Source organism: Drosophila eugracilis, unplaced genomic scaffold, assembly GCF_018153835.1.
Source record: "Drosophila eugracilis isolate 14026-0451.02 unplaced genomic scaffold, ASM1815383v1 contig_2088, whole genome shotgun sequence".
In the NCBI taxonomy this organism is placed as follows: domain Eukaryota; kingdom Metazoa; phylum Arthropoda; class Insecta; order Diptera; family Drosophilidae; genus Drosophila; species Drosophila eugracilis.
The window spans coordinates 3,131,745-3,154,393 of NW_024572964.1; the positions used below are offsets into that span (position 1 = coordinate 3,131,745).

Genomic DNA, 22,649 nt, shown 5'->3' on the forward strand with positions numbered 1-22,649 from the left:
ATTTGTTATTAAAACAAAAAGAGTTAATTTTAGCGCTTAAAAGGTAACAGCTGGTGTTTTGTGTGTGTTCAATGCAATTTAAATTGTATTGTTTTACAACTAAAAATAAATAATACATGGAAAGCTAGTCAATCGCATAGGCGTTGACATTCAATTTCTTTCTTTGGCATTTATTTATTAAGGAGTTACAGGCTGACAACTATTAAATATACAACCAGTGAACAAAATTGATAAGCTTATCTTTACGGAAGCGCAGCAACAATAAGCATATCATATTCTACCAAAATCAATCGCTGTTCTGGCAATTGAAATAGAAACTTTTTTGTCTGCGTGGCTTCAAGTTGTGGGCGTGTTTCAACTTTTCGGGTATGTGTATACAGTGGACACCGGATTAAATGGACTGGATAAGGATTAACTGGGCATGGAAGAGTTCCCTTAGGAATCACACTATATTAGATAATTGTATTTTGTTATAATGTGATGTCTTGACAGAGGGAAAACTAAAAGAGCAAAATGATCATAACTTAGCTCAGAATGTAAAGAGTTTATATAGTAAATATTTATTATGTTCTGTTGTGTTCCACTGTAAGTAACTATAATAATATTAATACAAAATCGAAGGGGCGTACCAAATTGTACAAGTTGCGTGTCATAAACACCGTATAAACCGAATCTAATTGGAATACATGTATATACATACGTGGATCTCGTTTCAGCCTAGTCATGAACAAGTACTTATCTGTTCTACTGCTATCCGTGGCAATTGTCGGAGCTGCTAAACCCGCAGAAGATAATGAATCGTGCTACTCCTTTGCCGGCGGCTCTGTTTATCCCGACCAGCCCAAGGGCGACCATCAGCTGCAATACACCAAGGCAGTCAGTGAGTTTCATATAATATACAACCTGGAATCATAATTAACAATTTATTACCATCATTTCGACAGTTTCCAAGCCAGCTCCACAGTTCGAGGGAACAGCAGTGGTTAATAAGGAGATTGTGAAGCTATCGCTATCCCAATACCTGGGAAAGTATGTGGTGCTACTCTTCTACCCACTTGACTTGTAAGAATATAGAGTGATTGATTATGGACACTTGGTGTTACAGAAGAGCCTCACACTACGCATTCCTATTTCAGCACCTTTGTCTGCCCTACGGAAATCATAGCCTTCTCCGATCGCATCGCCGAATTCAAGAAAATCAAGACTGAAGTGATCGGCGTCAGCGTGGACTCACATTTCACCCACTTGGCCTGGATCAACACGCCACGCAAGGAGGGCGGCCTGGGCGACGTCAAGATCCCGCTGCTGTCTGATCTCACTCACAAAATCAGCAAGGATTACGGAGTCTATCTGGAGTCTAGCGGTCATGCCCTGCGTGGTCTCTTCATAATCGATCAAACCGGAGTGCTGCGACAGATCACCATGAACGATCTGCCGGTAGGAAGATCTGTGGATGAGACTATTCGCCTGGTGCAGGCATTCCAGTACACGGATACCCATGGAGAGGTTTGCCCAGCAGGCTGGAGGCCAGGTGCAGATACGGTAGGTTATGATGAATCTTCGACTGATAAATTTGAAATATTTCGAAATTCTGTATAACCTTAACTAAGAGATACGAAAGTTTTGTTTATAAAATATCTTTTCTAAAACATTGCTAGATTGTTCCTAACCCTGAGGAGAAAACCAAGTACTTTGCCAAGAATAACTAAGGATGCACATCACATTATCAGCCTAACCCAGTTACATTCCAAATGTTCACGACTGAATCACGACTAAATCGAACAATAGGCCCCGTCGCTTGAGTCCTCTGTACAAAAGTCTACAATGCCACCGATTGCAAATGGTTCGCATTTGTTTTGTATAAAATATAGTTTCTTTATTTTACAGCATAACTGAAAGATAAATAAATTGATGAAGTACATGTTTAAGTGATGTAAATTGCGTGGCCCCACAGGAGCACGACCAAAAGATAGAGATCGCGGTGTGATCTCGAAATGCCTTGAAAGCTGCCTTATGTGGCCACAATAATGTTTAACAATTCGATTGCGATTAGTTTCATACAAAAATATATGTATTAAGTAATAGGTAATAGTAAATTAGTTAGGTACGCCATGGTTGCAGTTAAGTAATCCTGTGCTCCGACCTTAGGGTACAACAAAGCTAAGTATGTCGAGGTATATAAATTGGGGAAACGGGGCGGGGCGACGACAATAACAACTAGGACGTCATAAGGCACTCGTTCTCGTTTGTATTTTTTTTCCTGTGTAGTCTGTTTTTAGTTGTGTGTTGTCAGTGTGTGTGTATGTGCTAAATTGTTGTGCGTTTTAAATGCCAAAAACCCAGGCTCATAAAAAACGAAGATGCAACTGCAGTTCTGATCAAAATTGTGCGGGGAGATTCCTTTGTTGGGGAGATTCCAAGTCGATCAAAGCGTTGCACTGTTTACATTCCCGGAAACGGTCATTAAATAAAGGGTTAAAAAATTCTTAAAGCTATGACGATGCAACACGTCGAACCAAAAAGCAGTCGGCGATAATAATGTCTGGGTGTTTGTTCATTTATAATTCGATCAATAGGCAGCTTACTGCTCGTAGTAGACCACGTCCTGGAATAAAAAGAAAATTATTAATTATACACATTTTCTATATAATATATTAAGTTATTTAAAATGGGATATATTCATGCTAGCACAGCAATTTGATGAAAATATATGTATAAAAATTTTTTAGTAGATAGTATAGATACAGAAAACAACAAACATAAACTTTTTTATATTTATAGATACCCACTATATACCATTTTGAAATGATCGAGTGATATTTTTTAATATACTCACAATTAAAAAGAGCGCTGCGAATACAAGTGCTTTCATGCGAACATCCAGATTCAGAGGGAAGGTGACGCTGAAGTAATCCGCATCGGTGAACAGCTCCCTTCCCAGTCCAGACCATTGTTTGCTTATTTTGCCGATCTCCTCATTATTGGCGCTCAATACCTGCAAAAGGAGAGATATGTTTGTGTTTCGCATTAATCGGGACGGAATTCGCTACACACACAGAATTCGCAGTATCGCAATTAATTGACTCGCTCTGGACAGTCAAGCATAGCGACCCATGACGTCATTGTCTCGGACTGCAGTCTCTGTAGCTTTATATGTACCATACAGTTACGGTCAGTAAAATATCTCCTAAACTTAAACGCAATAAATTGGGAATTCTATTTTGGTATCGTTTTCGGATCATCTAAGCATAATTTATCGTGAGTGCTATTAATCTTGCCGACCTTGTAGCTTTATAGTATGATCTTATATTTGTTTGAATGAGGAATTAACCATATCCACTCAACCAATTATAAAGTATTTTCAATAATTAAAAAGCAATTAAATTTAGCGCCAAAACCATTTCATAAAATCTTTGCTTCGACTAATGGATTGTGTGACTGAAGTCATCATACGTTCCCTCAACTAAGTTCCTATCCTGCTGCCCGCAACTGTGTTTGCATAGACTTGTTTGAATACAGGAATCAGAAATCGAGACACATGAATAACCACTTGTTGGCCTTAACTGACCTTGAAGTTGGTATCGCTGAAGCACTTGCAGGGGCATACGGGTCCCTCGATCTGCAGGACGGTGTCGCCAAATGTGTTCTTGATGTTGAACTTGGGTCGGAGGAAGGTGCAGACCTGCTCCACGGTTCCGATCACCTGGCCCGGTGGAGCCGACACCTCCACGGCATTCATGCAGCTGGGGAAGCAGCAAAGGACATCACATTTGAATGGCCGATATAAGTGGAGCACCTCGTTCTGGAAATTATCCACGATCTTCATTTCGAAGGGACGTGACCGGCCTAACATGTTTCGGGTACAGCAGTCGCTCTCCTCGTAAGCGAAGTACACGTTCTGCCCCAGCGAGTTCTTCACCTTGAAGCGATTCTTCGTCTCGAAGCCGGTGATCAGCTCCAGTTTCTCGATCTTTTGCGATACGAGCAGTTGGTCCAGGGCAGTCAAGTATTCAAGGCCCTGCGGGCAGTTCGGCATACCCACGGGTATCGACATCCAGTTCTCTGCAACGGGGCGTAGTTTCGATTAGCTCTATATATATTCTTTACTATATGAACCTATGTGTCAGGTCAACGTATTTAATATCTCAGAAAGTTTAAACTGTCGGTTATTTATTATTAAATTTTAATAAATATAGTATTATAAAAAATGTAAGTTATTTATTAAAAAAATTATTTTTATTATTTTTGCAATTGTCAATAGTTAGTCATGATGCTTTTATTTTTACACTATTATTACACTGTTATTAGTCATTTGGAGTATTACTTAGATCAGTGATAAAAATTTATAATTTGTAACTAAAACCAACAGTTATTTTTGGAAAATATCAAATTCACAAAGATTTATCTGATTTATTGGTTACTAATATTCATTAAAATAAGACTTGAGTGCTAAATTTCTGATCAATGCTGTCCGAAGTGCCAAGAAAAAGGGGAATGATATTCCGCCTTTTTGCACACGCCCACCCACAACACCCATCTGTGTGATGGAATTTAACAGTGGGACTAATCCATATATATCTACGCACCAGCTCCATTGGCGCTATTTCCAGGGTTCACCGCCTGCGGTTGGCGAACTACGCTGTCGTCCTGGGGCGCATTCTGGGGCACCACCTTATACTCGCTCATCTGCATCATCTTTTTTAAACAATTAAATTCCGGATCGGATTCTGGAACAGCGCACAAAACACTAAATGTAGTGACCGTGTCATGAACGCTGAAAAATAATGTTGCTATGCACCCTGCGAAAAATACTCGTTTCTTTTAAGTTTCAGTATTTTTTCAGATATTGAAAAAAATGTTTATTTGAAAATCTTTAAGATCTTTAAGATCTTTAAAGAAAACACTTAAATTAAACAAGTAAACAATGGAATACCGCCAAGATATATTGTTTTCAATTAAATAGTTTTTTCCACAAAAGCTTGTGTACAATTGGTATTTTTTATATAAGCTTAGGCTTCAGTGCCATTTGGTATACTCCGCCTTTTCCCCACGGTCACACTGCTGTCATGATTTTGATAAGGGAGCCATAAAAACTTGGGAATAATTTCGCTAAAACATGCTGCTTGGCAGCCGAATCTCCAGTCGAAATGAGCGAATCTCTTGATAAGACCACCAGTCCGAGCTCGGCCAGTTCCAGGGCCACGCCCTTAAGGGCGGAGGACCCAGATGGGATCCACGATGTAAGTGACACCTTCTACACGAGCCAGCGTAAGAAGGGAAGCCACGTATTTCGGGTCCGTCTGGATGCCACAGGATTCACTCTGCAGCGGGAATCCCCGGGCGGCAGTATTGTCAAGGAACAGCAGGTGCGCATCGGAGATATAGTGGGTGCCCGCTGTATGCGTCCTAAGAAAAGTCGACGTTTGGCGATGTCAGGAGCCTGTGCCTGCAGCTCCGGAAATCCGAATTCGCCGGCTATCTCGGCTTCTGGGGATCATCATCGCACTGCCACCACTCCGAGCAAATGTAGCACCAATAGCCGGGAGAATATTCCACAGGATGGAGGCGATGTCAGCGCATTTCTCTATGTCTTCGCATATGTCCTTAAGAAGAGAAGCCTACGAACGGAGCTTCACAGAGAGCGAACCGTGCTTACACTTCGGTTTAGATCCTTCGACACCTTTGAAGACAACATGAGGGAAGCAGATCGATGGTATAGATCCCTTCGCTGGCAGTTGAATCGGACGCTAGAGGAGATTTTCGTTGCACCGACAACGGATGACCGACGTCGCCGAGTTTTGGTTTTGCTGAATCCGAAATCCGGTTCTGGAGATGCTCGAGAGGTCTTCAATATGCATGTGACGCCGGTACTCAACGAGGCTGAAGTTCCCTATGACTTGTATGTCACCAAACATTCCAACTTTGCCATTGAATTCTTGAGCACAAGGTGCCTGGATGCCTGGTGCTGCGTGGTGGCCGTCGGCGGTGATGGCCTGTTTCACGAGATAGTCAATGGTCTACTGCAGCGGCAGGATTGGGCCCATGTATTGCCTCATCTGGCACTGGGGATCATTCCATGCGGTTCCGGAAACGGATTGGCCAGGTCTATAGCCCATTGTTACAAGTAAGTACCTGTCTATAACTTCTAGCTTTTAACTTCTATTTGGCCATTCACTTTTCTGAAAAGTTTCATATCTTTATCTTTGAGAGTGGGGTTTACCCCTTAATGTTAATGTGACGTCAAAGTCGGTAACAAAAAGTCCCCAATCTTATTCATATCAACATAATCTTAAAATTATGGCCCTAATTTTTGTCACCTTTTAATGATGTTTCGCCTTAATTAGTAATCTTAACGTGTATTGCCATAATTTCCGTTTGCTTTTTGATCATTAATAGGAAAAACAATTACTTTACGAGTGGTTATACTTTTCATGATTATATGTATTACCAATTCAAACTGGTCTTTCTAGTATCTATTGGCTTATATTGAACATTAATAACCGACAATCTTTCTCACGCAGTGAACCCTACTTCAGCAAGCCAGTGCTAGGAGCTGCATTGACCGTAATCAGCGGACGCAGTTCACCGATGGACGTGATCCGTGTGCAGCTTCAAAATCGCTCCCTATACTCTTTCCTGTCCATTGGCTGGGGTCTGATCTCGGATGTGGACATTGAGAGCGAACGAATCCGGCTGCTTGGATACCAACGTTTTACCATTTGGACTCTGTACCGTCTGGTGAATTTGCGTACCTATAATGGCCGGGTTAGCTATCTTCTAAGGGAGGAACAAGGTTCCACGGCTCAGAGTCATTCTGGTTATCCTGCACAGCGCAGGATGCAGATCAGTCAGAGCTGCAATACGCACATTGACATGCTGAATGGGCCTGCGCCCAGCTATCATTCCAGTGCTGAGTACCTGCCGCAGGAGTTTGCGGACGTGATTTCCCTGGAGACGTCCATCAATCAGTCGTTTCGCTCAAGGTGCGACAGCTGGCTGTCTGGAGGATCGCGACGCAGTTTCTACTATTCCATATCGGAGAGCATCTACCACAGTCTGGCAGATGAGAGCGAGTTTACTGGCCTGGCAGCCGCTTCGCTGGAGAATAGGCAGCAGAATTACGGACCAGCGAGCGAACTGCCAGATCTCAACGAACCCCTGCCCGAAGATGAGGGCTGGCTGGTCGAGGAGGGCGAATTCATCATGATGCACGCTGTATATCAAACACATCTGGGCATCGACTGCCATTTTGCACCGAAGGCCCAGTTAAACGACGGCACCATCTATTTAATTCTCATACGCGGCGGCATCAGTCGGCCGCACCTTTTGAGCTTCCTCTACAACATGAGCTCCGGTACGCACCTGCCAGAAGTAAACAACGAATATGTAAAGGTGCTGCCGGTTCGAGCTTTCCGCCTGGAGCCACACGACAATCACGGCATCATTACGGTCGACGGGGAGAGAGTCGAGTTTGGGCCACTCCAAGCAGAGGTATTGCCGGGCATAGCCCGCGTTATGGTACCCAAGTAGGAGGAGGACGATCAGAACCACTTCCCTAGAGGCTGGAGCTTACTAAAGACCATCAAGCAATAGAAATCTCAATTTAGGAATCTCTGCATTTGTAGCTAATACTTAGGGGCCCATTGGCCACGATGAGAGAGTTGTGCATTCTTATAATATTGTGTTTTTTTTTGGCTTGCTTCTGCCAACAAAGTATTGTTAACATTTTTTAAGATAATTGCAGCTATTAACGAAATATAATCATGTATATAAGGCAGGAGCCAGATGATGTACTTGTGAACCATACTTTTTTTTTTTTATTTCGGCTGTTTGGAATAGTAAAAAAGTCCTTATTTATATAATTATTATTTCAAAAATGTGTCAGATTGAAAGAATTATTTATTATTATTATTATATTATTATTTTTAAATTTTTAACTTCTAGAAACTTGAATATTATTTCCATGTTACATTATTATTCAGTGAATAAAATTTTTGAGCTTAATAATGTTTTTGTATTTATTTTTAAAAAGGTTAAAATAGAAAACACAGAGATAACATACTTATAAATATGAATGAAATAGGAGTTTTAGTGACAATTTTAATATTAATGGCATTTCTCTCTTCTTCATCAATCCATTAGAACCTTTTGAAATTGTAGATTTTAGTACATATTGAGGTCATTCTTTAAGTTTAAATTCAAGCTTAACGGTCATTTGAAATAACGGTTGTTATTCAGTATTTTATACATATAGGTTTAATTAAGAATTGTTCAATTATATTCATCCGGTCACACTGGACAGAAAAAGAAAAAACAAGTCCGTTCCGTTTGTAGAAAAAAAATATTTCGCAGAAAAAATAAACAGCTCTGCTTCCATTTGACATAGTGTCAGCACATTCCGATCGAAATCCGAAACTCTCTAGGTCATAATCGCACAGTATTTCCCATTATAAAGCAATTAAAGCTCTGCAATATGTCGTCTGAGGAGCTGGCGCCAATTAACGAACAGGACCTCAAGGATCTGAAGGAGCGCATGAAATTGATTGTGGAAGCGGATCCAAAGCAATACCATAACGACTTTTCACTGCGGCGCTATCTGCGCGCCTTTAAGACCACAGATGACGCATTTCAGGTGAGCCATTTGTCAATAAACACCAAAAATGTTACCATCTAAAATGCTTCAGAACCGAAGCTTAGAATACCATTTTGACAAGTCTTAAAACTATTTCAACAACAATTGTGGGCTAATATTGATCTGACTTCGACGTTCACTTTTTTAGTATTAAGAACAAAAATCCATTGGATATTATTATTTGGATCGTAGACACTTTTTAATTGACTAATATATACAAATTTTTTCGTTCAACGCAGGCGATTTTGAAGACCAACAAGTGGCGCGAAACATATGGAGTGGAGAAGCTGGCAGAAATGGACCGCAGCCAGCTGGACAAGAAAGCCCGCCTATTGCGCCACCGCGACTGTGTCGGTCGTCCAGTGATCTACATTCCGGCCAAGAACCACAGCTCTGAGCGGGATATCGATGAGCTGACGCGCTTCATAGTTTACAATTTGGAGGAGGCTTGCAAGAAATGTTTTGAGGAGGTCACCGACCGCCTGTGCATTGTCTTTGATCTGGCTGAGTTCAGCACTAGTTGCATGGACTACCAGCTGGTGCAGAATCTCATTTGGCTGTTGGGCAAGCACTTTCCGGAGCGTCTGGGCGTCTGTCTGATTATAAATTCGCCGGGGTTGTTCTCCACCATTTGGCCGGCCATTCGGGTTCTGTTGGACGACAATACCGCTAAAAAGGTAAAGTTTGTGGGGGATGAGGTGGAGCTGTGCCAGTACCTTATCCCGGACATCCTGCCAACGGACATGTAAGGCTTCCGACTCGGGCGCCTCAGCATCTAATGGAGCTTCTGTTAGGCGTAGACATATCTCCAAAGAGAACCGTAACCAGTACCTAAGTTTGCAAGGAGGCTTCTGAGAGCTTTTATCCAGTACAGTACTCTATCTGTAAATCGATGTGTTTAACAAGTTGATTGTAAAATGTATTTTATTGGACACAACTATTAGTACAGTGCTAACTATTTTAGATAAACGTTTATCTTGTATGTGTAGTATCTATATACCTGAATTCGTACCTATATATACATATATTATATATGCAAGTGTCTATGTGTACAGCAAATAAAGTTGTAAAAGAAAAGTCGTTAAGATTAAAGGGCACTCGTAAATAATTGGTTTTGTTGGACGAGTCGATAGTGCTCTAATTTTAGCGAACTTATCACCTGCCAGTGATAAGAATCATAATCCTAAATGAGCAGTATCGTTAGTTCTTATCAAATGATTGTTATGGTTTCCTTGATTTAAAATTTGCGCCGATTAGGGTTGTCGCTTCATTGAAAATAAATTTTGGGATTTACTGCGTTAGGCAACACTGTCATAACTCCTTATATTAATATTACTTATTAAGCTACATAGAATAATAAATATAAATTTAAAATAAAATAATTTTAAAAAAATCGAAGTATAATTAAATAAACTTCATTTTGGTTTGTTTGTTGTATTATTATACTTAAAATCTTAATCATTACCTTTATTGAACAAACTTAAAGAAATATTTTTACCAGTTTTGAAATTTAGCCTTTTATATTCTAGCTATTTTCAAGCTATTCCGTATTGCAGCCACTTAAAGCTGATGACAACTCTAGACTGGACTGGTTATCATCATCTGGAGTCGAAACAAAAACAAAAGTCGAGCACTTGATAAGGAAATCTGAATCGCGCACTATGAGACCTCGCCGAAACACTAACAATAGCAATAACAGTAGCGAAATGGATAAGTCTGTTCGCCAGTTCGGAGTAACAGCGTCAAAAAGCCAGTGATTGTCGAAGCGTGCGCCGCGAAACATGTCGGCGCCCTTAAAAGAAGCTAGAAAAACAACAGAAGCTTCTCAGGATGTGGGGTCTCCAGGGGATTCTAGATCAGGATCACCTGCTTTTATTGTCGCTCTAGATGTGGGCACCACCTGTGTACGGAGTTTCGTTTTGGACCAACAATGTGTAGTCCGGGGATCGGCGGTGGATGCCGTAAGTGATTCGATCTTCAAGTGACCCTCGGGGGCAAAGTTAATTAAGCAGAAACCTTTACGACCTTTGGTGCAATTAGGTAGAGCTACTGAACCCACAGCCGGGCTATTTCGAAATCGAACCGGAGATTTTATGGCACAAAATTGTGAATGTTATTACACAGGCGGTGAAGGGTGAGTATCGGGTCTCATGAAACCCCTAACAAGTTTAATAAGACGTTTAATATAATACAAAAGGCTTATTTGATTCAAAGAATATAATATGATTAAACTGAAACGGTATGATGAATTTTTTTTAAATAATGTAATGTTTAATGTAATGTTAATGTTTAATGTTTAAGTAATGTATTTTTTGAATCGTTCCCAATTAATCCCATTTTAGATGCCAATTTAACGCCCTCGGATCTCACCTGCCTGACTATCTCGACACAGCGCTGCACCTTCCTCACCTGGGATCATCGAAGTGGCGAATATTACCACAATTTTATCACCTGGAAGGACCTTCGCGCCGATGAGCTGGTGGAACAATGGAATAGCAGTTGGACGAAGAGCTCCATGAATTGGTTCTCATACTCTTTGTTCCTGCTCACCCGTCAATCCCGATTCCTCGCAGGAAGCGTCCTTAAACTGATGAATGGACAAGTCACGCCGAGGCTGCTCTTCGAGATAATGCACAACAAGAAATTAAAGCAGGCTCTGATGCAGAAAAAGGCACGCGTGGAGCTTCTGGACTCCTGGATCCTGCATAAGCTGAGGACAGGAAACAGCCTGGATAAGGATGTGGAGCACATAACCGATGTTACCTCGAGTACAGCGACAGGATTGTACGATCCCTTCACACTCAGCTGGTCGCCGCTCATAAGTTGGCTCTTTGGCATAAATGTGAGTGGAATATTTCCTCTTAAAAACTAGATTTTTAAATATATAAGAATTGATTACAGTCAAAAATACTGCCGCGTGTGGTAGACAACGGCTACAAGGGCTTCGGGCATGTGCATCCTACTGCTTTGGGTCCGGATTGGGAAAAGACACATATTCCTATCGCTGCCTCTTTAAGTGACCAAACTGCAGCTATGTGGGGCTCTCAGTGTTTTAAGAAGAACGACGTCAAGGTCACTATGGGCACTGGAGCTTTCTTAAACTTGGTCACAGGTGACCGTTGTCATGCAGCCATTTCTGGAATGTATCCCTTGGTGGCTTGGCAGATCAAAAGACAAGCCAGAAATCAAGGAGCAATATATTGCATCGAGGGAGCATCCCATGACTTTGGCACAGTGGTAACATGGGCACAATCATGCGAACTCTTTGAAAATCCTGCGGATACTGCGGACATTGCAGAGTCAGTTCCAGACACCAATGATGTTTTCTTCATGCCTGCATTCAGTGGCCTGGGGGTGTGTTTGTTCAATAGATTTTCTTGTTGTTTTGTTAGATTGGCTTATCCTCATCTTATCTTTGACAGCCCCCGGTGAACGATTATCGTTCAGCAAGTGGCTTCATTGGTCTTAGTCCGTCCACCACCAAGGCCCACATGGTGCGGGCCCTGCTAGAGAGTATAGTTTTTCGCGTAGTACAACTAATCGAGGCTGCCGAAAAGGAAACCTCCCAAAAGCTTTATATAATTAGGTAAGCATAAACCAATGTAATGGGGCGCACATATAACTTAGCAATCTGTGAAGAAAATGTAATTCGACTTTAGACTTAGTTATTTAGGTAAAGTTCAAATTTGTTACTTAGTTTATGATCAGCTCTTACTACCTATGAAAAATAGCTAAATTGGGCATAATTAGGTCAAATACGTTCTAATAAGAAACCTATACTTTTAGAGTGGATGGCGGCGTTTCTCGGAATGACTTTGTCTGCCAATTCCTGGCCGATATCAGCCGGTTGAGAGTGGAGCGAGCGGAGAACACTGAGAGTAGCATCATGGGGGCCACATTTATGGCAGGCATTAATCATGGTATCTGGTGTAACGAGGAGGATCTCAAATGTTTCCGGCAAGTGGAGCGTGTCTTTAAACCGCGGACCAAGGAGTACAACACTATAGCAAGCCGGATGGAGAAATGGAGACGGACCATTGCCCGGTTTAGCGACTGGTACTAGGTTTTCTACAAATTACAATTTACTTGTTTGGATTTGTTATACATACGTCAGTCATTAAATACTTCGCAGACTAGGTAGTGGTAAAAAAAACTTTTGAATGTTTTAATCTATGTAGTCATTTTGATCACTGCAGGATACAAATGCAGGATTATAATTATTATTAAGCTCCAGATGAAAACACGCATTTCATGTATGCTTTTATGTTTTAAGCTGTATCCGATTTAAATTTTATGTTTTCATTCCACCGCCGATAACCGATAACGATAAGATTAATATTGGTGGAAACGGCTAAAACTATATTTTCTTTTTATAAAATGTATCGCAATTTTCTAAGAACAACCTAAGGGCTTTCGTGATAATTATTCTTAATTATAAATTGAAATTACAAAATATAAATTACGATGAGGGCTAGCAGGCTATGACAAAATTGTAAGAAAGCCATCTACATCAATATATTATATTTCTTATTTTCAAAATTCACCACAAAGCAGGGAAAAAAATAGCACAATATGTTTAAAAAAGTAATAGCATTCATAAAGTACCTTTATAAAATGAGCAAACTTTTACACGAGAGCGAAAAGCAAAAAAGGGAGGACTGACTTGCCTTCAACATATTCCATTTTGGAAAAAATTATTTTATGGGTGTTCAATTTAAAAAATACAGTAAATTCATTATTAACTTTTTTACTTGTCTACTTTTTATTAGAAACAATTTCTATCGCTAACGATAACGATACCTAAATCAGGTGTGGTGACACTGATTTTGCAATCTAGCACGCTGCACGTTTGTTTTGATTTTGTTGGCGCAGAAGATTCTCTATATGGCAAAAACCAAGCGAAATGTAAGGGCCAAGGCCAAAAGTGTGGTTGGAGCGGCAAAGCAGAAAGCGCAGGATATTAAGACGAAGCTGCGCCAGGATCAGCTGCTCCACAAGACGCTCACTCCAAAAAAGACGTCGACCAAAAAGGAGAAATCTGAGGCGAAACACAAGAAGCTACTCAAACGCTTTGCTGAAACGCGAAAGGAACGCAAAGAGGAGCATGCACGCAAGAATCTAGAGAAGACCAAGGTCATTGGGGATCTTAAGCCACTACGGGATGCACTGCCATCGCTACAGGACATTTACAACCTGGTGAAAACTAAACAAAAGGATGCCACCGATCAGACAGTTCTTACAGAACCGGTAGTCCCTCTTAGTGCCAACGAAAAAATAAGGAAAAAACGCACGGATATGGTCAACCGAGTGAAATCCTTCGAAAAAATCATTAAAGACAAGAACTTTAAGAAGAATCCCCGAGAAGTCATAGCCTCTCACGTGCGCAACAAATATCAGGCTATGGAAGAGGACGACGAAGAATAGAAGTCATATTTAATAAATACCAAAATATTTGCATTTTTTATTTTTTACAAAATATGAACATGACACTGAAAATATGCCAGAAATGTAAAACCTGTTAGTGCCTTCAACTACCAAAAAATTGTTGGCGTAAATTTAAGAACTAACTTTAATATAGGCATTATTATTAAGAAAACAAATGAGTTTCATTAAAAGAAATTAATCAAGAAATGAAAAATATATCGTTTTCTTTAGCCGCAATATTAGATTGTTTGTTCTCCCAAAAAAAAGATTTATTTTATTTATTAAGAAGTATCTTTATTATATATGCATTAGGTATAGTTATCATTTAACGATGCATATAAATATTACATGTACGAATGTAAGGTGTAAGCATTTAATCGTAGAAGGGGCAACAGAATGAGAATTAGACAAGATAGACAAGAACGTGAGGACTTGAGTTTATTGGGTGTTTTTGCTACGGCCCGGGCTATGTGATCATAGAATTCTAGAGCTACATACATTATATCATAGAGCGTTTTATGTGTTTATGCGCCTGCTTAGAGTTCAAAATTCAACTTGGTGTTGTTCTTCTTACAGTGAAAACGGAGCCATGGACTCAAGGTCCTTGTGTCCGGACAGTTAATCTATAGCTATTTAATGGTTATTATCGGTATTATTGGGTTAGTGTGGGCTGGCTCCTTCCTGTGAGATCATTTTAACATTTGTCAAACACATCTGCCGTCTTGTCCATCAATCGATTCCATATCGCCACCAGCACTAACAGCAAAATTAACATAGATATTGAAAAACTTCTCCATAAAATGGCGTCATCTCATGTACAAAATGTAGGCGAAACTACACTAAACTTAGGTTACAACCTACCGCGTTACGTCTGCGTGTTCTTGAACATGATTGAAATATATAAGACGTTTGTGTTAACGGGTCCGGGCTTCGGGGAACGGGTATCTGTTAGTCTAGGCTCGTGGTTTCCGCTTTAAAGTTTTACATATACAGTTATAGAAAATATAAGTCAACTATGTCTAGGTTTTGCACATTCAAGAGTTTGAAACAACAAACTTAAGCTAATTTGAAAATCTTCATCGACTGCTAAGTGAACTTGTTTACTTGTTCAGCAGAAACATGAGCAGGCTGCAAGGGCAGAAAGTTATTAGATTTGATTTCAACAATTCAACTGAAGACTACTCACCGGAAGTTAATGCCTTTGTTGGCTAGCATACGGTTACATTCACTTGAGCCGCTGCCACCTATGCCGTCTGGCAATGGCAATACATAATACTCACTCTCGGTACTCTGAAAGGTTGATAAAGATGATAAATATAAAAAGAAGTCCAATTTACATAAATTTATTGTAAATATTATAACCTTACCGTCTCAGTGAATTCGTGTTTGTATATCTGGGTGGAAACTTTCATATCAGAGAACGGACCCTTGAGCGCAAAGAAATGTATGCTCATCGGCGTGCTGGTTTTTGTTTTCAGAATCAGTTGATAGGTGATGGTCCGCTCGTTCGACTGATGCGGATCGCGCTGGCTGTTGTTGATGCGCGCCTTGACCACCCACTGCTGATTGAAGGCCGAGAAGCGGGCCGTCTCGTAGAAAAGCTTGTGAACGTATTCGTCCGTCCGATAGGGTTTCATTTGAAGATCTGTAAAAATAAAAAATAATATAAGAATTTAATCTGAAGAAACCATAAAAATCGGTTTTTCAATTTAAAAGCTCTATAGCTCTCTATAATGAGCCATTTAACTGCCCGCATTTGAACATGAGTTCATTGGAAATTATAATTGACAATCCTAATTTCTCTGAGCAATTAGAAGAAATTTTATAACACAAGGGACCCTTACCATTGAATATGATCTTTTCATAGCTAAGCAAGTCAATCAATGTGTTGAACATCTTCTTCTCCTCCTTGATTCTGTCATCGTGGGCCTCCAGGGCAGCCATTACCTCGTAGCCAGACTTCTGGGGGTGCAAGCAGTTGCGCTCATGCTCGTTAGCTATGGGAGAGATTGATTTTTTCCATTATATGGGTCGGTATATTTATGAAGGCACTTACTCTCATGATAGGGTCCCCGCCACTGGCAACCAATGCGATGATACTTGCATTTAGTGGGGCGCTCCTGGCACTCGTGTTGTTCATGGCGTTCGAGTGATTTGTAAGGGAACTCCTTGTTGCAAAACTGTCGATCAAAAGAATTGATTTAAAATCTAAATCTATTAAGAGGATATTGAAAACGTACCTGACACTCGCTGGGCAATTCTGAAGCGGCCTTCTCTACGGCCAAGTTACGTGAAGCGGTGCTCTTTGAAATTTCCACGCGGCAATTGGGGCAAGTGGCAATTTGATCGCGAAGGCTAGAGAAAGAATGTTTTTGGAAAACATTTAAAAATAATAAAAACCAGAACTAGTTAGTTGTAGTTAATAGTAGCATATGCAAGGATCTTAGTTTGGGATTTAGAGTGGGTTCATACCGTCCATCCGCCAGAAGATGGGTAAAACAAGCGGCGCACATCAGGTGTCCCATCTGACACTGTAAATGAGAAGAGCAGAGAGAAAGGGAAATCGAATATTAGTAAGTTCACGACTAAGCAATGGAGTGGTAGATGGATAGAGATTGAAAACTAAAACAAAAGTGGAATGAAAATTAACCTGCAATTAAAGAAAAAAGAAGAAAAGTTTTCTATTAGTCAAAATACGGCCTTGTTGCAGATAGCTTGTTTGTATGTATTTATGGGTGTGGGTGGGTGTTTCGAGTAAATGAATCTATTTTAGAGGTATTTTTAAGGTGAGGAAGATGGTGAGGCTGGATATCTTGGTGGGAGGTGATCTGAAGTGAGGTCTGAAAATGTTCGGCTTCGAGGCTCCGTTGTGTTTTTTTCGTTGGTTGAAATAAAAACGCTATGTTGTAGTTTGGTTTTATTTTGCATTCTCAAGTTTGCACTCTCCTTTGCAAATTTATTGAATTCAGTTTTCTTTTCTTTTTTTGGGATTTTTTTTTTTTTGGTTTTGTTTTGAATACATTTCAGGGTTTAACTTTAATGCTATTATGAAATCTGTTCTATGTACTTAGCATTTATAGTTACAATCTTGTTTTTCTTTTTCTTTTTGTTTTTGTTGCGTGTGCTTACAAAGGTTACGAAATCGAGTTTATTGACTTAACTAAGATTAATTATTAGGAGAGATATCGTTTAACTAAATAAGGCTGACTCAAAATCGAAATCATAAATAGTTGGTAGTTATTCGTTTAATTTAGCGTCCGTTATCACATAAATGTCGTTATTTTTTATTTGCTTGAAAGTCAATTAAAACGTAGTAGTGTGTGTTTTTCAATTGGTTTTCGGACATGAGTTTGTCAGGCAATTGATGAAAGGTCGGGAAGAGTGGACCGATAACGGGCAGATAAAGTCGGAAACCCCGAAGTAAAATGCTGCCGCTGTAAGCAACCTTCATTAAATCGCCGCATGCGTTTATTTACAATTCGTCTGTTTGGAATGCGGGCCTGTTTCCCTCATTTTGGAATTTCTATATCTATTTTGGGAAATATTCAGCCCCGGAGGAGGCAAGCGATAGTCCGTCGGGACTATTTGTAGACAGAGCCGCGAGTTTCGAGCGATAAGCAATGGTTTTCTTCTGTATCTTGTGCACATAACGAAATTTTGATGGTCCCAACGATCGTCACACAAAAATCTTAAGCAAGCTAAAATTAACAGATACCGTTCTTCCGTCGTCTAGACTATAGAGATATGAAGCCCTGAACGGATAATACAAAGGCACTCCCCCTAAAAATAATGTGCACATTGAAAATAAAATATTTGGTGTGTTCCTATTCCTTATGTGAAAAACGTAATATTCTTTAGAATGTTTTATATACAAATTTATTGTTTTAGAATGATTTTCATCTTAATGTGGTCAAACTGATGCATATATATACAGTGATGGAAAAAATAATAGAAACGATTTTTCAATTTTGGTTTGAATACGTATTTTTAATAAGGAACGTGGTGATGAGTGGATATTTTTATTTTTTTTTGTTTTATATACATCTAGTTTACATACTAAAAAACAAAAATGCATTTAACTTTATTCATTTAGCTAAAAAAATATATTTAAGTCAAATTTTATGGTTTTGACTTGGAAAAAAAAATAGAAACGAAGTGACTTATCGCCATCCAAATTGACTAGCTTAGCAAAATTAACCATGAAATGTTTTCAGGTTTAATATATTGTTGCATTACCATGATTTTTCAAAAATTCCGGGACACCTACGAGGCATAGACTCCACAGGATTGGAGCATATTGCTGGCTTAATGGAGTACCACTTCTCCTGGACTTTCTCCGACAAATGCTTCTTAGTTTTTGGCCTAAAACCACTCAAACGTTTTTTAGGAATGCCCCTCAAATGCTCAATAGGGTTTAAGTCGGGTGACTAAGCTGACCAATCCATAACGCCGACTTTATTGTCCAGGATCCCCTTTTTAGCAAGCTACGATGTGTCTTTGGGATCGTTATCCTTAATTATAATCCCACTTCAAAGGCATTTCATCTTCAGCATATGTTATCATAACGTCCATCATTATGTTTAAAAAGTCTGTATCACAGATATTGCCCTGTATCCAAAGTAATGGACCAACACCTGAAGCAGAGAAACATCCCCATAGCATTATATTGCCACCAAAAACCAAGAGACCCTCCAACTGGAAAAATCTCCTTTGGTCCGATGAGACAAAGATTGATTTGTTTGTATCTGATGGTAGACTCCATGTTAGATGCCCAAAAAACACAGCATTCGATCCCAAATACACCAAAAGGACGATCAAACATGGAGTTGGCAATATAATGCTATGGGGATGTTTCTCTGCTTCAGGTGTTGGTCCATTACTTTGGATACAGGGCAATATCTGTGATACAGACTTTTTAAACATAATGATGGACGTTATGTTAACATATGCTGAAGATGAAATGCCTTTGAAGTGGGATTATAATTAAGGATAACGATCCCAAAGACACATCGTAGCTTGCTAAAAAGGGGATCCTGGACAATAAAGTCGGCGTTATGGATTGGTCAGCTTAGTCACCCGACTTAAACCCTATTGAGCATTTGAGGGGCATTCTTAAAAAACGTTTGAGTGGTTTTAGGCCAAAAACTAAGAAGCATTTGTCGGAGAAAGTCCAGGAGAAGTGGTACTCCATTAAGCCAGCAATATGCTCCAATCCTGTGGAGTCTATGCCTCGTAGGTGTCCCGGAATTTTTGAAAAATCATGGTAATGCAACAATATATTAAACCTGAAAACATTTCATGGTTAATTTTGCTAAGCTAGTCAATTTGGATGGCGATAAGTCACTTCGTTTCTATTTTTTTTTCCAAGTCAAAACCATAAAATTTGACTTAAATATATTTTTTTAGCTAAATGAATAAAGTTAAATGCATTTTTGTTTTTTAGTATGTAAACTAGATGTATATAAAACAAAAAAAAATAAAAATATCCACTCATCACCACGTTCCTTATTAAAAATACGTATTCAAACCAAAATTGAAAAATCGTTTCTATTATTTTTTCCATCACTGTATATATTCCCTTCTAAATGACAAATGTTTTGAGATAAGAATGTTGAATGTTGAAAGTATTAAAACTCCTCAAAGTAAACGCATTTAATTACCTCAGTCTATTTACATCTTATTTTTCACCGTGTTTTTTGTGTATCTGCTGTGTATTTACTGTATCTTTGCAGTTGAATGAACTCATGAATTCGTGTTCTTTCGATTGGCAATTTATGACCTAGACTAACGCAAGCAGCAGCTGCTTGGCATCCGATTGTTTAATGGAAAATCCTCGAGCGATTCACAAAGGAGTTTAACTCGTTTTTCCCCATCGATAACAATAACACGCAAAAGAGAAAAGCGCAGACACAACAAAACCCAGCTGATGGTGTTTTCGTAGATAGAGCGTGGATAGAGAAAAAAAATGTCAACAGCGTGTAGGTAGAAGATCGACGACGAGTACAGCAAGTTTCAGGTGTGTTTTCTCAGGTATACCTTTCCCCCATAAACACACATAAAAAAGTACTTTTGTGTAGAACCCAAACTGGAAAAACGAGTTTATTCCAGATTACAGGTCCTAATACCTGCAGCCAACTTATTCTACAAATTCATCAACAACTTCCGTGGCATTTCATTCCAACAACAAATGTGCGCAGTATCTTGTTCTTTTTTTTTACCATTTAAAATCGGCAAAATTGTTTCAATTTTCCCCAGGTCTCGAACAGCTGATTTTGTCACGACGTGGGCGAGAGCGAGACAACAACAGCAACGTAGTGGTAAAAGCAAAACAATAACAGAGAGCAAAAATTACAATGTGCGCGTGTGTGTGTTTGTGTGCAGAGTGCACATACATACAGACAAACAGGCAAATAAAGAGTGAAAATGCAAACGAGGAAAAAACAATCAGGGATTCTTTTTGCTAATTAATAGTTTCTGCTGGTTTCTGCGAATTCCTTCTGGCCATTTTGTATGAATCATTTTTAGGTTTGGTCACGTTTTTAGAGTAGAGAAGAATCCATGGTTCATTTGATATTTCTGTGTGGGTCAGCAGTTGTTTTTCTTCATACCGTAATACAAAACCAATTTCAATGACGCAGTTACGCCTGCCTCAGCACATGTGTTAGAAAAAGAGAGCAATGTCAACCTACACAAACGCCTTACGTAAAAGATCTGTTGGTGCAGGGGCGCAGTTTAGATATTGCGGATTATGTGGACTCATATTATGTTTAGGAACTGATTTTAATTTTAAATCAATAAGCAAGCTAGGCTTAAGTAAATATTAATATAGACGCCAATGCTTTGATCTACTAGCCCCTCTTGGTGCATTTCAGCCTACGCCCCTTCATTTGTTTTTTGAGACATCTTTGTATATGTGCATTAAATTCAATCAACGTCAGTTACAACAAGAATGACGATGCCTACATTGGTGTGCATGAAACGGAATTGGACCAAGAATTGAATTAACGAAAGAACACCATCAAAGGAAAAAAGGCAAGATTTTCCGTTGGTTTGTTGCTACTTAAAATAGGCCACGGGGAAGACATAACGCCGTTTTCTATGACGCAATACAGAAAATCTGCAGTAAATGTTACTGCGCAAAAGACAGCGAAAAAAGGAAATGAAGATGGGGGAGTCATAATTCATAGTGTGAAATGCAACGGTACCATTTGGGGGGGTTGTTTTCTAAAACGCAATAAAACTGCATTAGTTGATAGAGAGTGCGAGAAGGTCGGCCTGCTTATGTTGCGCCTGCCCTTTCTCCCCCTCGCACTGACTGAATGTTTTCAAGGCGAATAATGCAAGAGAGCCCCAGCTAGACGTCTCGCTCTCGCACAGCTGTATGTTGCTGGAGGAGGGGGCAAGATAGAGAGAGGTGTTTCACTCTTACAGCTGAGTTGCCACGATTTGTTTGTATACAGAATGAGGTGCACACACATACACACACCTATTTAGTGTTTCCTTAGTTTTTTAGTTTTTTTTTATCTAGATTTCAAGGGTTTTATTTAATCCGCTGAAATAACCCCAAAAACTTACCTGGTACATGGCCGTCTTGGGTAAGTCCAGGCAGACAGCGCAGCACAGGGCATTGGTTATGCGGTGGGCCAGCTTTTCATGCATTCCCGATGCGGCTGCAGCACTAGAGAGGGAAGAGGTGCTGCTGCTGGTGGCACCAACTCCTCCTCCGTCCAACAATTGTTTCTTAGCCGGCGGTTCACCGCTACTCTGTGTGTCTAGCGGAACGCCCACAACATTACCACCGCCCACCGAAGATGATGACGAGGAGGAAGACGCTGAGGACGCGGAACTGGTAGTAGCCACCACCTGGTTGTCCCCCAAGAGCGGTAAAGTCGAGGATGACGGCGGCTGCTGAACCGCCGAACTGGAGGATTCCACCGACATGATTGGAAATTTCCTTGGAATTATGTTTGTTTTTTTTGCTTGCCACTTCGTACGCAAGCACCCACACGCACACTGAGTTACAACTACAAATGAAAACAGGCAGTACTCAATTTGCTCTCTCCCGCTCGCACACTCAGTTCATATGGCACTTTCTTTGCCTTGCCACCTTTCCCCGTAGTCCGTCTCTTTCTGTTCTGTTCTTCAATGTGCTGTTCTGTTTTCACACTTTTCGTCCGCTAAAACGTCCACTCGTCACAAAATTTGTTGTTTCTTTGAAAAGTATAGCTTAGTGTTACCAGGTTCGTGCTTTAAATTTATGTTGCTTAAAGTAAGACCAATTATCGCAAAAAGGTATTTTTTTTTGGTTAGTTCTCGACTAGATATAAAATACCTTTTTTTGGCCCCACTGTCATCTTAGTTCGGAAAGGTTAAGAAATTTTGAGATTAAAGTTACAAAATATAAGTTTATTTGAAAATAATGAAATCGATTAAAAAGTTTTTACGTTCATACCTAAATCCTCAAAGCTCAAGAATATTAAGTTTTTTAAAGAAAGACTTGCGGCAAAAATAAAATCAATTTTTTACGCTGACCAACACTAAGATACTAAATTATACAAAGCTGCCTTCTACAGAATAACACTGATTGATCACT

General features: G+C 39.8%; 7 protein-coding genes across 8 annotated transcripts; 5 read left to right on the forward strand and 2 right to left on the reverse strand.

Annotated features, from left to right (window-relative positions):
• Positions 1–49: 49 nt before the first annotated feature.
• On the forward strand, positions 50–1,921 carry LOC108108001 (peroxiredoxin-2). The gene is made up of 5 exons (XM_041817921.1): positions 50–366; positions 717–880; positions 945–1,062; positions 1,137–1,542; positions 1,659–1,921. The coding sequence occupies exons 2-5, from the start codon at positions 724–726 to the stop codon at positions 1,707–1,709; spliced, it is 732 nt and encodes a 243-aa protein (XP_041673855.1). The 5' UTR covers positions 50–366; positions 717–723; the 3' UTR covers positions 1,710–1,921.
• LOC108107999 (phospholipid scramblase 1) lies at positions 1,851–4,780 on the reverse strand. The gene is made up of 4 exons (XM_017215850.1): positions 4,587–4,780; positions 3,569–4,062; positions 2,837–2,995; positions 1,851–2,605 (listed from the first exon to the last, which is right to left on the reverse strand). The coding sequence occupies exons 1-4, from the start codon at positions 4,693–4,695 to the stop codon at positions 2,582–2,584; spliced, it is 786 nt and encodes a 261-aa protein (XP_017071339.1). The 5' UTR covers positions 4,696–4,780; the 3' UTR covers positions 1,851–2,581.
• Positions 4,781–5,018: 238 nt separating this feature from the next.
• LOC108107998 (sphingosine kinase 2) lies at positions 5,019–7,806 on the forward strand. Its single transcript, XM_017215849.2, has 2 exons — positions 5,019–6,124; positions 6,522–7,806. Exons 1-2 carry the CDS (start codon positions 5,148–5,150, stop codon positions 7,528–7,530), a joined length of 1,986 nt encoding a protein of 661 aa, XP_017071338.1. The 5' UTR covers positions 5,019–5,147; the 3' UTR covers positions 7,531–7,806.
• A 467-nt stretch (positions 7,807–8,273) lies between these two features.
• LOC108108000 (CRAL-TRIO domain-containing protein C3H8.02) lies at positions 8,274–9,724 on the forward strand. Its single transcript, XM_017215851.2, has 2 exons — positions 8,274–8,632; positions 8,872–9,724. The coding sequence occupies exons 1-2, from the start codon at positions 8,474–8,476 to the stop codon at positions 9,379–9,381; spliced, it is 669 nt and encodes a 222-aa protein (XP_017071340.1). The 5' UTR covers positions 8,274–8,473; the 3' UTR covers positions 9,382–9,724.
• A 503-nt stretch (positions 9,725–10,227) lies between these two features.
• Positions 10,228–12,784, forward strand: LOC108107931 (putative glycerol kinase 5). The gene is made up of 6 exons (XM_017215760.2): positions 10,228–10,593; positions 10,673–10,766; positions 10,975–11,474; positions 11,534–11,986; positions 12,055–12,218; positions 12,419–12,784. The coding sequence occupies exons 1-6, from the start codon at positions 10,414–10,416 to the stop codon at positions 12,693–12,695; spliced, it is 1,668 nt and encodes a 555-aa protein (XP_017071249.1). The 5' UTR covers positions 10,228–10,413; the 3' UTR covers positions 12,696–12,784.
• A 626-nt stretch (positions 12,785–13,410) lies between these two features.
• LOC108107934 (protein FAM207A) lies at positions 13,411–14,268 on the forward strand. The gene has a single exon (XM_017215762.2). It carries the CDS (start codon positions 13,517–13,519, stop codon positions 14,054–14,056), a length of 540 nt encoding a protein of 179 aa, XP_017071251.1. The 5' UTR covers positions 13,411–13,516; the 3' UTR covers positions 14,057–14,268.
• Positions 14,269–14,477: 209 nt separating this feature from the next.
• LOC108107932 (cysteine and histidine-rich protein 1 homolog) lies at positions 14,478–22,281 on the reverse strand. Of its 2 annotated transcripts, XR_001772455.2 has the most exons (9): positions 21,632–22,281; positions 16,529–16,587; positions 16,297–16,411; positions 16,113–16,236; positions 15,901–16,053; positions 15,424–15,701; positions 15,243–15,346; positions 14,918–15,184; positions 14,478–14,812 (listed from the first exon to the last, which is right to left on the reverse strand). XR_001772455.2 is itself a non-coding variant. In XM_017215761.2 (8 exons), exons 1-8 carry the CDS (start codon positions 21,995–21,997, stop codon positions 15,157–15,159), a joined length of 1,227 nt encoding a protein of 408 aa, XP_017071250.1. In that variant the 5' UTR covers positions 21,998–22,281; the 3' UTR covers positions 14,478–15,156. The 2 variants fall into 2 exon arrangements, 1 of the variants encoding a protein (XP_017071250.1); XM_017215761.2 differs by having other exon boundaries at positions 14,478–15,184.
• Positions 22,282–22,649: the final 368 nt, after the last annotated feature.

Coding starts and splice junctions, on each gene's coding strand:
- LOC108108001 (XM_041817921.1), top strand. CDS start 724: ATGAACAAGTACTTATCTGTTCTACTGCTATCCGTGGCAATTGTCGGA. Junction 1,063..1,136: donor CTCTTCTACCCACTTGACTT/GTAAGAATATAG, acceptor TTCCTATTTCAG/CACCTTTGTCTGCCCTACGG. Junction 1,543..1,658: donor GGAGGCCAGGTGCAGATACG/GTAGGTTATGAT, acceptor AAACATTGCTAG/ATTGTTCCTAACCCTGAGGA.
- LOC108107999 (XM_017215850.1), bottom strand. CDS start 4,695: ATGATGCAGATGAGCGAGTATAAGGTGGTGCCCCAGAATGCGCCCCAG. Junction 4,063..4,586: donor AAATAGCGCCAATGGAGCTG/GTGCGTAGATAT, acceptor GCCCCGTTGCAG/AGAACTGGATGTCGATACCC. Junction 2,996..3,568: donor TCAGCGATACCAACTTCAAG/GTCAGTTAAGGC, acceptor CTCCTTTTGCAG/GTATTGAGCGCCAATAATGA.
- LOC108107998 (XM_017215849.2), top strand. CDS start 5,148: ATGAGCGAATCTCTTGATAAGACCACCAGTCCGAGCTCGGCCAGTTCC. Junction 6,125..6,521: donor TCTATAGCCCATTGTTACAA/GTAAGTACCTGT, acceptor TTTCTCACGCAG/TGAACCCTACTTCAGCAAGC.
- LOC108108000 (XM_017215851.2), top strand. CDS start 8,474: ATGTCGTCTGAGGAGCTGGCGCCAATTAACGAACAGGACCTCAAGGAT. Junction 8,633..8,871: donor CCACAGATGACGCATTTCAG/GTGAGCCATTTG, acceptor CGTTCAACGCAG/GCGATTTTGAAGACCAACAA.
- LOC108107931 (XM_017215760.2), top strand. CDS start 10,414: ATGTCGGCGCCCTTAAAAGAAGCTAGAAAAACAACAGAAGCTTCTCAG. Junction 10,767..10,974: donor TATTACACAGGCGGTGAAGG/GTGAGTATCGGG, acceptor ATCCCATTTTAG/ATGCCAATTTAACGCCCTCG. Junction 12,219..12,418: donor CAAAAGCTTTATATAATTAG/GTAAGCATAAAC, acceptor CTATACTTTTAG/AGTGGATGGCGGCGTTTCTC.
- LOC108107934 (XM_017215762.2), top strand. CDS start 13,517: ATGGCAAAAACCAAGCGAAATGTAAGGGCCAAGGCCAAAAGTGTGGTT.
- LOC108107932 (XM_017215761.2), bottom strand. CDS start 21,997: ATGTCGGTGGAATCCTCCAGTTCGGCGGTTCAGCAGCCGCCGTCATCC. Junction 16,412..16,528: donor CATCTTCTGGCGGATGGACG/GTATGAACCCAC, acceptor TTCTTTCTCTAG/CCTTCGCGATCAAATTGCCA. Junction 15,347..15,423: donor AACACGAATTCACTGAGACG/GTAAGGTTATAA, acceptor TCAACCTTTCAG/AGTACCGAGAGTGAGTATTA.